Here is a 16852-nt window from a genome sequence, read left to right as displayed (position 1 = left end):
AATAAGTGGTTTTGCCTTCGTCTCTTTGCAAAAACAACATACACTTTCAAGGCTTCAGCATTCACATACCAAATATTAGGTATCTTTCTTTTTCTTTTTTATCCCCCCTTTTCCTTTTCAAACTATGATGTTCTGTGCTGAATATGACTTTCATAGCTGCTTGTTTATGAAGATAGTGAAAGAGGTTTTAAGAACTGTCTAGGAGCAAATTTTTTCCTCTTTTGGCCTACTAATCTGAAAGCCACTCAAGTGAAGTACAATTAAAAGTTATGAAGTGAAGATTCTTTCACAAATGTAGTTGGGGATTTTTTTTTCTCCCAAAAGCATATAAGTGATTTAAGATCACATTTGAAATAGAAAACATTCATCTGATTTTGAAAGAATCCCACAAGAGTGTCAAATACATGTTTGTGTGAGGTTTTGTTTGTCTTCCAGCCCCACCACACAGTTTGGTTCTCTTGTCAATTGAGAACAAGTATCCTGAGAGGATGAAGAGGGAGTATTTCTCTCCCCTCTTAAGACACAAGAATGTCTAACATCATTGTGCTGAAACCTTTACAAGGAAAACAAAATTTACAAAAACTGCAGTTAGCATCCAGATTGGAGACCAACAGAACATTACAAATATAAAATACGTATAATAAACGTATACATGCAGTTACTTTTTAGTGGCATACATGTAAACTGTGCACATTATGGATGAACTGATGACCCATAAACGGATGCTTTAGTCAAGACTGCTTTGGAAATCTGCCCTTCCTTCTCCCCAGTAAGATCATAAGCCCTTTTTTTCCCTAAAAAGGTCCTTGCCTCAAATCAGGCTGTAAAACCATGACTGAAAGCAGTTGTCTTTAACACAGGAGCCCTCGCTACTGTATGGACATTCTCAGGTTGGCACAGCTTTTAAGCAGCATTATTCTGAACTTGCTTATTAGTCAGTCTACGAACAATGCTTGTTAAGAGACGTCTAGTTTCTGCTGCTTTGGAGTAAGCAACTACCTTACTTGTTCATTTACCTTACTAACTAGAAGTTTTTATAGTCACTTTGTAAAGTAAAACAATCCAGACAGTGCCCTGAAGTATCTCAAGCTGAGATCTAATGAGGATCACCAGCAACTTTTTAGAGCATCAGAGAAGCAAACTGAAAATGTGATTGAAGAAGTCTTATTCTTTACAAAGAGTTATAATTGTTAATAGAAGTTAGGAAAACTACAGATCACATTGCATTTTGATCTTCAGGACATGCAGAGTCCAACTTAATGGAGAGGTCTTATAAGTACAGTGACAGATGTTCCCACATCCTTTGTTTAAGTGGGAAACTAATGAGCAACATTTTTTCTGTTTATGGACACACTGGTTGTTTCATGGCAAATGGTGGAGTTCAGGAAAAAAAAAAAAAAAGAAAGAAAGAGAGCAAAAAAGATAGGAAATAGAATTCAGAGAGACAAACGATGGCAAACTTAATGGAGACACATGCCAGAGTGCTGGAATGTTAAATTAGACCCTAAATACTTTCAGGCAGTAAAGCTTCAAAGATGCAGAGAAAGATCCTATCTTCTTTCTGCAAAGAAAACATCCTGAGCAGACAGAGGAATACAAAGCAAAACAAAGACTGCCCTGCATCAGAATATAAAAGTTATATTCAAAGCAGAAAAGAAAAAAGGCATTTAAAGTCAATATAAAAAGTTTCAGCAGTCAACATGAAGAGTTTCTGCTACAAATGTACACACAAAACAGCAGTCACAGCTGAAATATTTACAGCAAGAATGCTCAGATACTTTTTACACTTTTGCATTAAAGTCACAGTGTCTGCAGGTATCCAAAGGCTGGGAAAACATACCATTTCATTATCTTCTTCATCTTTTTCATCTTCTAAGAAGCGAATTGCGCTGACTCGATTCACTGCCCGCTCATTCCATGTTTCATCTGACATTTCATTTACCAAACTCTCCAATGCACCACATCGTGGTAGGTTATCTGTTAGAACAGGAAGATGCAGCTCAGGATTCACAGCAACATGCATGTGAATCCACACAATCAGCATGCTATATTGGCAATAACCAACTAATCACTCATTCAAGATTTACAAGTGGCTATTTCTACTTTTTTTGGCAGAAAAAAGAACCTGCATTTATTTTCTGTTATTGAGGACACACACTAAATAGTTTATGCATAAATGAGATATTTCTATACTTGGACTGTTTCAGATTTTAGAGTGCTGATTATATAATTTAATATATGTGGCTTTTCTTCTGGATCATGGCTGCCACCTGACATTAGCCAGTTCACTAAATGGATTTCCTAACACAGGATCATTGCTTTTACTAACTTCATCCTTTTAATACTACCAAGCATACACATCCAACAATCCTAATTCCAAGCCTTCTCTGCTTGAAGGTATGAAATTCACCTGGAGAGGTGGAAATCTAATTTCTAGTAGTGCGGTCCTTAGAGAAAGTCGGTCTACCTCAGTTCCACTTCTTGAACTAGCTTAATTTTCTCTAAATCTAAACAGGTTGATTCATTTACTTATTTTAATTCTTCATGGAATTTGTATTCTTAAAATGCAGAAGTTGAGGTAAAACAAATACTTCTACATTCCTGTTGCTTCAATGGTTTCTATTTGCTCCAGCCACACAGGACTGAAACACTGGAATTAAGTCTGGGTACCTACAATACAGATATCTACAGCTGAACTTTTCTCCTCAGGCCCCCTTTGGACGCAGTGGAGAAGAATCTACATGATTTTCTTTTAAAGTCCATTCTTGCATGGGATAAATTACTTTCCAGTGATTACACCAGAAGTTTAAATATTAGCTCAGACGAATCCCCTCCAATGTTCACACACAGCTTTAAAACTTGAGGACAAAAAACATTCAAAAGTTACTGGAGCAGCAACCCAGCCAACAGTGAAAAAGAGTTTATGGTTCCACCTGACCCAGAGGCAAGTTTCAACACAAAAGGTAAACGCAACTTATAATGCAATTCTACACTTGTTAATTAATATAATAAAGTTATTGTACAGCATATTTGCTTGAAAGAAAATTAGCTTGCTAAAAAATAAAATGTCTACTGCTTACTACTCGCTATGCAATTCATTTTTCTGGTTAAAAAAAGCAGAAAGGCACTAATTTTCAAAACATACATATGTATTTAAGATGTATAATCAATGTGCACAAATATGGACACCACTACGTGGCCCACTGGCAAGCCTCAGAATAATGATCTAAGTCTTTTTCTTTCAGATCTGTATTTTATTTATTGTATGTATTGTATTTATTGTTGTCTCTGTATTTTCAGTAACATTTACTGCCAGGTTTTCAAGTCTTCTGAAGACCAATTACAGAAAAAAAAAAGTTTAATAGTGAAAATTTAACCAGAACTTTGGTACTTTGCTCATTAGAGCTTATGAATCGTTTACAAATCTTTATGGAACAGATAACAAAGTAAACAAAGAAGTAATATTTCTATACAGAATGAAAAGCTGACTCTACACACTCACCTTGGCAAACAGGCTCAGAAGGCATTTGAGGAAGTAATACACATGTCAAAATCTTTTCTCCTGTTTCAGGGTCTGTGTCAGTCTGAAATGTCAGTAGAGGTTGGGACTGGTTATCAGACAACCACAAAGCCTTCAGCTTTAAGGTAGTCAGTGAGAGGGGAAGATACGCCAGCCTAGTTTAAAGAAAAAAGTAAAAAAGTCAGGGCAATCTCTAGGAGTCTTAGTAGAGACTCATGAAGTTGACTTAAGTATATATCATTGAGTTAGAATAAATAGGATTGAAATTATTGCCTCTAATAAAAGGCATTGCAGTAGTCATCAATTCCAACTATTCCGTTCATTAGAAAAAAAATAAATCTGCAGCTTAACTTTATACCATAATCCTCTGTAGCTGTGAGTAACAGGTAAAACTATGCTGAGCTTTCTCTACTGCAGTAAAATGCCCTGGAAGGCAGACGGCTGCCTCCACTCAGGAACATTACACATAAACAACTGTCAGAACAGTAACATGTAAGTGCCTCTGAGACAATTACTTTGCATAGAAGAAATAACATTTGCTTTTCCTCCTTTTTTTTTTTTCATTTAACTCCCTACTAAGCAACTAAACTAATTTGTTGGTTTATGCTTTAATCCACTCATTTTTGCATGTTGATGTCTGAAGCACACTAAGATTGGTGAGAAGCTACAAGGTCAAACTGGCTTTCCTTGTTACCTTCACTGTATTGCAAAGATAAGACACTCGATACTAGTGTTACTCGGTGTTATGGCTGGTAGTTTCAGCTGAAGCTCTAGCAGTTGCCTAGATTCTCAGTTTCAACTCCCAAATATACAAATCCAGACGGTTTTTTTTAAAATCCTATCTCTTCCTCAGAGTCAAAGTAATCAAAAAAATCACACTCATGAAAACACACAATTTATGCTACTTTTGGCCAAGGGGAAAGACTACTTTCAGAATTTCAACCATAACACTTACATAAATGTCATAACTGGTTTTTATTACTTCATTCTTAGACGTAGTATCTTTTGCTATCAGAAAGAATTGAGTAAATACAGCAAAAGAACATGAAAACAAAAATCTCTTGCCTGTTTCCAGCAACATCCAGGACATGAAGTTCAGTGGCTTGTGAAATTTCAGAAGGAATTCGAGATAATCTGTTGTCACGTATAGAAAATACGTTAAGACTGCAGCAGCCCCCAACCTATATTAGAGAAGAGGGGGGGGAAAAGTCTGGTTTTGTTGCCATACGACAGTATAACAAAGGCATGCAGTACTGGTCACAGAGTATGTCACAGCACATTCAAGCTACAATGCCTGCCAGACACTTCACCCAGAGGTACAGACTGCAAACAAGTGTTAGCTTAGAAGAAGTCTGACCTGAAGCAAGTCTGTTGGAGCCATGTCTTGAACATCTGTATCTCTGTATCTTTACAAATAGGTTGCATTCTACCTACCTTTCAGAGCCTTCTACACAAGGAAAAAACTAGTAATCACACACAGGCTACTCTATAGACAACACTCACAAAAACCCCTACCCTTAACTTTTTCTAGCTCTGCATTTTACATATTAATTCTTTCTTTCCTTTCAGTAATTTAGGTACAAACAATGGGGTTTTTGGCAAAGCACAATGCTAAACACACCAACCAACTCCCAACATTTATTGAGACCACAAAGAGTAATGAAGAGTTCACAAGAAGCAGAAGACTGAGTAAAATCTTTGATGCCCCGAGTCATTAAAACTATCTTATTTCAAGATGATTCCCATATGAATTGGCCTTCTTTAATCTATTGTAATCTAATATCCTGTGTCTCTACCCATTTATCCAAATGCAAGCATTTGCATTCTTAAGCTAGTTTTCTGGGTGCAAAAGATAGGAGTTTTCAGTTTTACCCTTAAAATACCTATATTTTCTACCAGAAGTAGATGTCTTCAGAAAAATAAACATTCTATATTTGATTTTAAAAAACCATATTCCAGTTTTATGTTCCAGAAGGAGCTACTCCTATAAACAGCAAGATTATTAGCTGTAGTAACTCAAAAGCTGCTTCAAGTAACTCTTTGTTCCTATTCACACAGAAAACCTACCTTTGCTTGCTTATCATACGGAGTTTTCAAAAAGCACTGCTGTTTGTTTGAGCGTTCCAAAACCCACCATAAGAAGAGGAAAAAAAGACGTTTCTTTTCTTACTCCAAGTATTAGAGGCAAAATATCCCAATGCCTTTGGAACCTTTCAAGTAAAGTGGACTTGGAATCTAGCTATAGACAGCAAACGTAGTGGAAGAGCTTAGTTCAAAAATTGGAGGACTTCTGTAGCCACACACATCTAAGAAGGGTTTCCTCTCAAAATATAGCCAGCATGTTGCTACACTGTGCTCAGGAGTCCCCAAATCTGAGCCGAAATTATTCATGTGTTCTTGTTAACTGTCAGTTGTGTTTTTGCAAAATCCACAATTCAGTCCAAATCCAAGTTTGAGATTACAAACAATTACCATAAAAGATTTTTAATTGGCAAAGTAAAAATAATGTTGATTTAACCTACACTATTTACAAGGAAAAAGCCATTTTTAAAAGGATGCAACTCTGACTACAAAATAAAACAAATACACCATTCACCTTCCTTTGTATCATAAATGCTTTTTAATGGAAGAAAGCAGCAATCAGCTGCTCAAGGCTTCTGATTCACAAGCTATTTACAGCAAAAAGTTACAATGCAACATTCTCTTGACAAAACAAAATCTGTGATGTTTCCCCTAAATCACTGCACTCCTAAAGAATGCAGCTATTTCACAAGATTACCAGCTTTCCTGGCCCTGTGTGTACAACAGAAGTATCAACCTTGTTAGCCATTTTAGCTTGTGAATCAAAGCCCTTAGAAACCAGTGCTCAAATCGTGAGTAAACTTTCTTAATGCAAGAATTCTGCTACTCATATTAAAGCGTGTATAGATTCTTAAATAATGTGCCTTCACATATTCACAGAATACAGTGCCATTTAAAAAAAAAAACATATACACACTAAGTGTCTAATTGGTGTTTCTAACACGAGGAGCTGTGAAAAGCAAGAAATACAATTAGTGAATGTTGATGAGCTGGTAAGTGATGCCCTAAGTGTACACAAGGTGTTCGATTTTCATGAATGAAGTTTGTGTTATTCAGTCTTGGAGCATGGAGATCCAAACAGTTTAGCCAAACAAACAAGGAAAAGCCATGCAGCCCTGATGAGACCAAAACTTCTATACTTCTGACAATGGAAAAATGCAGCAGTGGAATCGGACGGCCCGAGTCATCATGCATTTAAAGCAGTTTAATGAAAGGTAACAGTAGAACCGTGGACTGAATAATACTTACAGGGTTATCAATTTACCTGACCCATAATTTTCCAAGCGGCTAACAATTAAGAAAATACAAAAGATGTTCAATTTATTTTTCTTTATCCATACTGGATACATGGACAAGAGCATGCCAACAAATGGGAGACAGAACACACATTTTTTTACTGCCAAAAAGAGGGTTACAACTCCTAAATTATTTTAACTTCTGTTAATTTAACTTTGCACTATCACTCAACAGGCAGTTGTTCAAAGGTTTTATTTCATTCAGAGGTAGTGAATTTTCCTAGGGTAGTGGGGTAGATAAAAAAAGAGACACTGAATTTTTTTTAAGTAACTGTTTTAGAAAATGAAAACAGCATCTAACGAGCAGTATCAGGTGAGATATCACAGAAAAAAAAGACAAGCTGACAGTTCAAAATAAACTAAAATCTTTGTCATTTCAAACAAAGATGGCACCCATCCAGCAGTACAGAAAGATGTCAGGTCCAATGTTTGAAAACCTGAACATGAAGTGGTACCACTGAGGCAAAGTGCACACACTACATGGCATGCTGAAAGGAAAACACTGCTGTGACCACCGTGAAGTAATACGGTATCAGAAGGTCTCTGGTTTGGCTGAGAGTCATTAACTGGGGAGGAGCCATGCTTTCCAAGGGTCTGATCACATGCTTACAACAAACTTTGCCAAACCACAGCATATGCACCAAGTACACAGTTGAGGCCACAAGCCCATGTAACACTTAAGCACACAATTCATTTCAAGCACTGACTTCAATTAATGGGGACAAGCATGTGCTTAGTTCTAGGCACATGAGTAACTGTTCCAAGGACTGGAGGCTTAAAGAAGTCCTCACATTCTTCTGCAGTGAGCAAGACATCAGGAAAAGATCTCAAATGAGTTGTGCATGTCTAAGTCATACTCCTGAGATTTAGTTCATTTTAGCAACTGTAAGGGTTATTCCCTTGTCACATCACACCAACTCCAAAGAACAGTAAGCCTAGATAAAAACCAAAACCCACACATCAGTCAGGCAGAAAACGGTCATTACTACGAAGTGCTAATTTCAAGATCACTGATACTATGAAGTCAGAATAAAACTGCATATTTGCAATTCAGATGGACTTGCTTGAGAGGATGAGGATCACTAGGACCCCTCTGGGTTCCACACAAAACTATACCTATGGAGGACCTTTTTGCTCTTTCCTTCTATCTCAGTCTGAGGTTCATCTTTCTAACAGCTTCCTTGTTCTGGAGAAGCAGTAAGGTTTGGACGTACATAGGCAGTATGTCAGCTTGGCTACTAAAGCTCCCCACTATGTTCTGATCATGGGAAGCATTCAGCACTTCAGCCTCCTGCTTTTTTGACATTCATATACCTGCTACTAGTCCATCTTAGACAGTCCTCTAGAACTGCAAGTCCTAACACATCACTTCTCTGCTTTTGTTTCTGTTGACTCTTAAGTATATACCAGCAGTTGTTAACTACTCAAAAGCTATGAATCAATTATCCTGTCCTTTACCAGTTAGCATCTTTCACACAGGTATAAGCAATGAAAAAAATTACGATATTATGACAAATACTATAATGATTATTCTTCAGCATGTGACTAGTTAAAGTCCAATGACACATCTCTTTTATTCAACTCTCAAAACAGCTGTCAGCGTCAAGAACTCTCACTAGGTTTATACAAGCCTGATAAACATACTGGCAATTTAAACACAGTTCCTCTTGTGTTATAAAACCTTTTCCAGAGTGTCATACCCAAAATTTTTTTGGGGTTCAAAGTAAACAAGGTCAGAATTTTACTTGGCTCTACATAAAGTATACTACTTCTTTAACTGCAAGCATAGAATACATTTAGAGGTGGAAGAAACCGCCCAATTCACTATTATTAAATATTATTCAGTTATTAATAACTTTAAATTGGCTAGGAAAATCTTCAGCAAACTCACTTCAACACCCCCTGCACCACTGGTGAATAGTAGAGGAGGAGGAGCATAGCAAGGGAGCTGCTCCGCCCTCTGTCTCAAGACAAGTTTTCCTGCATTTTTCCTCAGTGCCTTTTTTCCCTCTGAGACGCACAAACACATACTTTTACACAAATGAGGGAAGGGACAGGACATCAGAAGTTAAAACCAGAAACAACAAAGCAGTCCCACTTATTTGAAAAACAAAATTAAAAGACAGTTACTGCCAAAAAAACCCTGCAGTTTTACCTACTGGAATAATAATTCTCACAATATACCTCAGAGCCAGGAAGGACACATTACAAGATCTCTGCAGGTTGTAAAGACTCATTAACAAAAGCTGGAAAACATTCCAAGGAGGTTATTTATGCAAGTGCCAAAATCAACACACCAGTTTCACCAGCGCTCCTGTGCCAGGGTGAGATTTCAATGCCTGAGAGTCACCAAGCAGGTCTTTCAAGTTTAAGGGGAAAAACATTTCTAACTATGAACAGGTTTAGACATTCTCAGTTCCTGCTGAAGTTTGTTTCACCACTTGGTTCAGTAAGAGAGGGATCAAGCTGCAAGATGAGATAATGAAGATGAAATCTGTCAGTGACTCAAGTCTTGGTCATGCATTCAGCTGTTCCACATTTTACCTTTATTGGCACACAATACAGAAGAACCTCTGAACCAGGAAACTTTGAAGGTGTATTTGCATAAAAACACCTCAATAATCCCAAGTCAGAAATCTTACACCAAAAGATAGAGAATGGTTTTACAAATGTGCCTTGAAACAATCTGGCAATGTAATGGTTTAACAGATTTGACCCAAAATCCAATTATCTTAAACTGCTAACAAAACAAAATCAAACCAACATTCCCCCCGACCCCCTTTCCCCAAAACTACAAAAAAAAAACCCTACACTGCCTCAGAAAATCTAGAACTCAGAGATTATCTCACCAGGACACATTAGAGCAGGCACATACTTTCTGCCAACCTATGTATAAAAGCTCTCTTTGCTACAGGAATAATTCTGAATGAAAGGACAGAGATACCAGCAAGCAGATACCGTATTGGTTACATGTGCTCTTCTCCCATTTTTTCCAATTTTTTTTTTTACATGCATGTTACCAGACTCTGTGTCTTTGTCCCTCTCCAACAGAAACCAGTAATGGCCTGTCATACACCCATTACTTATAAGGATGAAGACCACAAATGCACAGCTGTTCTAGCACTCTGTAAGGCAGGGGAAGAATGAAAGAGGTAAGGAAAACAGCTAAAGGAAAAGAGGGGAAGATAAATTAACAAAAATATCTGTGGTGCATACTCTACTTCTGCATCTGACTCTGCTTCTGTGAAGGGGGAACCAGTGTACAAGTACTAACACCGACTGACGTGCAAAAGTCCGAGACCTCAGTCTTCACCATACTGTCTCAGGAGACATCTTAAGCAACACACAGCAGGCGTGGGTATTGAAAATGACTACTGTCAGAAGCTTGTGCCTGGCTTTAAGTATTAATTAGTTGGTTTAGGATGAAAATAAATGGAAAAGATAGTATGATTCTCTCACTGTCAAGCAGAGCCTTCCAACAGACAGAAAAAGGGTGACACATTTTTCAGTTTTCCTTAAGTGTTCTACCAGTGCATTTTATATTACTTTTTTTCCAAGTCAGTAATGATGAGAAGGAAAATGGAAATCGAACACTTCACCCAGGACACCAAATTGTTCCTCCCTGCCATCCAAAGGGAAACTGAGAATTGGGATCTCTGCCATTATCAGCACACCTGAAGCTGCTCCTGTGGATGCTTTGCGTAACAGCAAACAGTACTTGTTATACCTGTGCACTCAGTTTACACAGAACGTTTTTCTTTTAGAGCTGTGAAACATATCTCTTCACTGAATTCTTCTGAATTTTAACCAGAAAAATTGCATTACAGAAATGTTCATGTTTAGTTTAAAGCAAAATGCTATTGGTTAAGAAGAACACTATACAAAGAAAATGCAGTTCTGGAACAGATGAAAACATGAGCAGAGAGCAGTAGATTCCTCTGTTTTTGAAACTAGCATTTCAGCATTGTTAGAAGGCAATCTAAAGAGGGAAAAGCATTTTACTGCACAGCCTAAGCCCAAGGAATTCAAACTGAAACTCGAAAAACTGAAACTGAAAAGCCTCGTTAGCTAGATGGCAGGTTCTGCAATACATGCATATTAACAGTATTTTTGAGACAACCTATTGCATCAGTGGTTTATGCTTTCTATTTGTCACATTACCAGCTTGGAATTCCAATGCACTGATCTAGAGGGTGAACATAACCCTCCAGTTAGAGAAGGACTGACTTCCTTTAAAAATAAAAAAATAAAAATTAAAAATCCACAGAGCAAAACATAAAATCTTACATTACATTAATTTCAGTATTTGCTCTAAGGAGTCAGACATATTGGTGTGGGCACCTTTAAAGGAAAAATAAAAATTCTATTTCAAAGAAGTGGATAGGGAGTCAAGGAACTTTGCTTCCTCTGTTTCTCTGCCAAGCTCCCTGGGAACCACCCTCTCCCATTTTAATTTCCTGGACTCCATCAACTCCCCAGCTCACCTCATTCCAGATACTACCATCCATTTCCTCATTATCCGCCTTCTCCAAACACAGGCTCATCCCTGACTTCTTCCCACTGCTGTTCAGTTGTCCCCCTCTGTTCCTTTCATGTGCACTAATGTTCTCTTCACATACTCTCATTCTTCACCCTTGGATATCCCCAACTCCTTCACCAACTGAGCAACATTTTCCACCTCTGAAACTCATTGCTGGTTCCACGTCTCCAGTATCTCGCTCAGCATTAATCCCTTTATTGTTCTGCACTGAGCTCTCAGCTCCATTATTCCCCGTAGACCTGTTCCATATTCATCCTGCTTTACCTGCTTCTGAAACCAAGCCTTCTCCTTTCATCTGCTCCTGTCCCTGCTCTGTCCAAGCCACACTGCTTGCCCTCATGCACTGTCTCCAATATCATGTACTTCACTAAGAAAAGTGCTTATACATTACATAAGCTATTAATGGATAATCTGGAAATAAAGTGTACCAGTAAAACCTCACATGCTATAACGAACTCAGAGCAATTCTGCTTAAAGGCAGAGCAGACATAAAATTGTACAAATCTCAAGTTCAGATATTTTAGGACACCTGTGTAATGTATTAACTTAAAGTTCTTTGTACAGACATGGAAAGTTTTCTGCTGAATGAGTATAAGATCAAAATTGTCATCACATACCAACCCAGAAACACAGTTTCCCCAGGGTCTTGCCTCTTGCCAGCATTCATGGAACCTGTCTGGGTACACCCTCTGCAGTTTTCTGTTCAGAACCAGCAGCACCTCTGCAGAGAAGACACTGTCCTGCTAGAGAAACTGCAGTACTCACACCTTCTCTTCCCTCCCCATTAGGTGACTGGCCTGTGGCAGCTCAGACCCAGGACACTGGAATTGTTACTGCCAGTGCCACAGCATCCTCCTCTGTCCCTGCTTGACCCCTCTCCCCCATCTGCGAGTTGCCTGCCACTTTGCTTCCTTCTCATACCACCTCCTTGAGCTGTCCGAGCTCCATAAGGAAGAGAGCCAGAGCTGATACTCCTCTCAATTTCTGCCCATTGGCTGCCACCTGAGTACGCATCCCTCCTGCTCCTGAAGTAACTGAAAGTGGTGAAGAAAAGCTTCAAACTCAGAGCTATATGTTACAGATAGATAAGAAAATTAAGAGGGAGAATTACTTGGACAAAGATTACGGAGAAACAGTAGTGCAAACCGAACCAACTCACAGCCCCGTGCTCCAATCACAGGATGCTGCTTTCCCTGACCTCTTTCCAGAATTTACAACTAAACTTCTAAGGCTTTCGTTACACTTAGTTTCACAACAGAAACTCTAGCCTAATTTCATTCCGCCCACTGTTACAATACACAAGAAGTCCCAGTGATCATAGCTGTAAGATTTGAGGTATATTGGTCACATCAGGTCCTCACAGTTAAGGGCAAAAGCAGTCCAGAGATCTTCAATAAGACTGTCAAGACAGTCTCTGAGCCACTTTTCAGAATATGAAACTTTCCCTTTGCTATTGCTCCCTAGAGTGAGGTGAGGAAGAGGCTGACAGTACTTTTATACTACATGCAGAAGAGGCATATTGGTGTTTAAATGCATTTCACCTACCAGAAGTCCGAGTGTTCAAATAGTGCTGGACCTGACACCCACACTGGGAATTGCCAGTTACAAGCTAATTAGATCCAAGCCTTCCTGCTCAACTGCAAAGACATTTTGCACTTCCAAGCCACCAAATCACCAGAGCTGCTGTTCGGATCTAATGGACAAGTTCCTGGTTATGATCAGTTTGGAAAGAATCCCCAGTGCACCAAAGTTGCCTGCTACTTCTTGTAGGTATTTGAAACCAAGAGTTTTCTACTTGTACTATCGCATCTGCACAAAACTTACCTCTTTGGGCAAGGATGTTAATTTGTTTCTATCAGCATTCAAATTGTTCAGCTTCTTTAGTTTTCCAATGCTCTTCGGCAATGACTGTGCCAACACAAACAAAATAAAATGCAAACAGAATTCGTAAATACACAGTCAGAACAAAACTTCTCTCACTTTAAAAATTAAGTAATATTCTGATCCACTTTCAAAACAGAAGTGTCTTAGTCCTCATTACTGCCAGACCTTCCAAAGAAGATCTAAAGGTTTATATTGCAGAACAAATACCTAGGAATGTCAGTTTCTAATACAAATTCACTCATAAAATATCTCTGCACTAAGACAATAGTCACACAAGAGCTGTGTACAGAATGCACATATGCAGAATGCCCATATCATCGAACTTCAGGTTTTCAAAATTAATTGAGAAGCAATCTCCTAACTTAGGTGCTATGAACTGACTTCTGGAGAAGCATCTTTCCATCAGACTTATGACCCTAACTCAATCATAACAACTGAACTTAAAAATGCTCAAACCTAGATCTTTATAGAGACATCTACTCTCCAAGTGTCAGTGTCATGTGAAGACAGTTCCAAAATAATGGAAGGAAACACCTAACAGAAGGAATTCTTATTTATTTTAACTGACCACATATCGTATTTAATATCTGGCTGGAGTACAGCAGCAAACCAAGGAGCAATACAACAGAAGCTCTGCAGCACTCAGGGCTCCTATTCAGTTCCAGCAAGTCTGATCCAGATAATGCACAGGAAAAATTGGCAATAACACAGTACAGCACAAACCCCGCATTAAAAACACAACAAAGTAAGTGATACCTGCACTCCACATGCTCCAATTCCCTTACTGGTCATGAAAGATTCAAGAATGAATATGTAATTGCTGAAGCATTTGAAGGGCATGTTGTTACTACACACAACTTGATCTCCAGCATTCATTGAACAGGTAAGAAATAAGATGCATTTAAAGAAAACTTGCTAGTTAGCAGGAGCAAGGGTGAGTAATCTAATGAGCTAAGTGATTCAGCACCTAAGAGCAGGTCTTATTACCACCCACCATTTGAGTAGCCATGACCATGTTTACCTGCAGCTGGTTTTCTGTGAGAACTAGTTCAGTAAGGCTTTCGCAGTCTCCAATTGAATCTGTTAGTTGAATCAGTTTGTTCTGATCAACCTTTAAAATGGAGAGCCTTCGCAATTTTCCTGGACAGAAAGAAAAATGTGGTTTTTTAGCTTAGTATCCTCCAATACCTGCTTTAATTACATAAAATTTTGCTGCTGCAAAACTTCTAGAAATCCTCTAAAACAATGAATTTTTTCAGGTAAAAAAAAAGAACTCAAGCACTGCTTCACTTGGTGCTTGCACTATGTTAGGAAGTTTTAACATCACTGAGTTCATATTCAATATAAATATTCATATCCAACATTTAAACCTAAGAAAATTGCAATAAATTTGCCATCTGAACATATTCCATATAAATATCAAGGATGTGTCTACCCAAAGGCCTATAAAAATGTGAAAATTATCAGGTTTTTCCTCCATTATACAACATCTATTAATAAAAAAGTGTGCAGAAGATCACCTACACCTAACTCAGCTACAGTGAGAATGGCTTGCAGTGAAGTGACACTCCAAACCCAAACTGGATTAAGGTCTCCTTGTCCTCATATAGAACCCAGTTAGTCAGACATGAAACCTAATTGTATTCTTTAGACTAGAAATCAAACTTCTTTGAACGTGGTCTTCCCATGAAGAACAAAATACCATTTCAGCACAGAAAGCTCACCTTGTTCTTCTTTGCAACAGAATGGGGAGAGCCCAAGACAGAGAATTCAGGAGATATCACTAGCTGCTGACACCTCCCTGCCATCCCTACATAGTCCAAAAAAGCTGTAATAGGCTGGCATATCAAATTCACTGCTGATGCTAAATCGTGAAGAGACATCTGATATGCAGAAAGATAAAAACCTAAAGAGAAACTCAAGGTTTAGCACAGAGAAGTGCAGAGCTCTGCAACCAGGCAGAATAAACCTGTGCACCAGCACCGCCTGGGAAATGAGGGTTGTACAAGAGTTCTGCTGGAAGGGACCTGGAGACTATCGAGGGCACCAGGCTGAACATAACTAGCAGTGAGCTCTCACCAGAAATAAACACTAGCTGGACTACATTAGGAGAATTACAGTCAGCAGATCAATAGAAGTTGCTATATCCCATCTACTTGCAAATAGTGAAACCACACCTGTAACATCATTCTCAGATTCACGTCATGTCCTGTCTTCCCCGTGTTCAAATGATGGGGGTCCAGTAGAAAGCTATCAAGATGGCTAGGGCACACGTGAGCTGAGGCTGAGGGAGCTGGCTTTGTTGACTCCCACCAAGAGGCAGCCAAGGAGATATCTAGAAACTGCCCACAGCTACTTGAAGGGCAGTTACAGAGATGACAGAGGAAAACTCTTCCCTGTAGTGGCAGGTAAGACAGCAATGGCTGTAAATTGAAGCATGGAAGATCCCAGCTGGACATCAGAAGCAGCTTCCTCACTAGGAGGTGATGCCCGGGGTGCTGGAGCCAGCTCCATTAGGGCTTTAGAGGCTTGGTGAGACATGGCATTACCCACTGGTGCTGACGAGAGCCCTGCTTCAAGGGCTCTACAGATCCACCAATCCAACCACCAATTCAGTGATCAGCTGAGCAACTCCCAGGAGCTTTTGCATTAGACCAGCAAGGTTCACTTCTGCCAACAAGCACTATCTAGAAGACTTCATGGGTTGTTGTATTTAAGAAGGTACAGCTCCATTTCTGATGTACAACAACTGTGCTGGCCAGCTCAGGTCATCACAGGGGGCTCCTATAACTCTCTATCAAACACACATTAGCCAGCTGTAGGACCCACAGTACTCACCCCACCTCCCCAAGCTGAACTTTTAGAGAAACATTTCTCTTTTCTCATATAGCATACAGGGGAAGGGGGAAGGTCTGTCCATTCTTTTCCACATGTTAGATGTAGTTAAACCACATTCACAAGTCCTCCTTATCCTACAGCTTTATTTTGAAAGAAAAAAAAAAGTCTTCTCAAGAAAGTACACTTGTACACTCTTGTAATGTGACACTTTCCAGAAAAACAGCTCATGAGCAGCAGAGAAAAAATGCTTCGCTGACTACTTGTCACAACTACTGCATGGGAAAAAATATGTACCTTAAAAAAGGCACTGGTAGTGCTTCAGAAAATATTCTTCAGTTACTGAACCTATTCTAAGGGGTCAGACACAGAAAGATTGTAGTTTGAATATTCAAGGGCAAGGAGTAATGGGCTGAAGTGCAACCAGTCACCCACTGGGTTCAGTATAGGATTAATCACATTGTCCAACTGAAGAGAAATACACATCCCCACTAAAAATTCTGTATTTCTATGGTGACACTGTCAGTCAGTCTTATCAAGTGACCCACAGCACATTACAAGCTAAAATTCTACAGTGTTAAAGGAGTTATGATGGTAACATGGATACAGTGGAAACCAAAAGGACATATTAATTTTTATTTTGGTTGGTAGGAATCAAGTGAAGACTGAAAGAGGATTATGAGGTAGTCATGTAGA

General features: G+C 38.9%; 1 protein-coding gene across 1 annotated transcript in view; it reads right to left on the bottom strand.

Annotated features, from left to right (window-relative positions):
- LRRC1 (leucine rich repeat containing 1) overlaps positions 1-16852 on the bottom strand; it is a 65942-nt gene that overhangs the window by 1230 nt on the left and 47860 nt on the right. The window contains exons 9-13 of the mRNA XM_017814576.1: positions 14343-14461; positions 13262-13345; positions 4586-4701; positions 3503-3675; positions 1841-1977 (exon numbers count right to left, since the gene is read on the bottom strand). Coding sequence (XP_017670065.1) covers positions 1841-1977; positions 3503-3675; positions 4586-4701; positions 13262-13345; positions 14343-14461 — 629 coding nt within the window. The remainder of the gene's footprint in view (positions 1-1840; positions 1978-3502; positions 3676-4585; positions 4702-13261; positions 13346-14342; positions 14462-16852) is intronic.

This window comes from Lepidothrix coronata, unplaced genomic scaffold, assembly GCF_001604755.1.
Source record: "Lepidothrix coronata isolate B3197 unplaced genomic scaffold, Lepidothrix_coronata-1.0 Scaffold45, whole genome shotgun sequence".
Lineage (NCBI taxonomy): Eukaryota > Metazoa > Chordata > Aves > Passeriformes > Pipridae > Lepidothrix > Lepidothrix coronata.
Note: the sequence above shows the minus strand (reverse complement) of the source record. Positions and strands in the feature narration are given on the sequence as shown.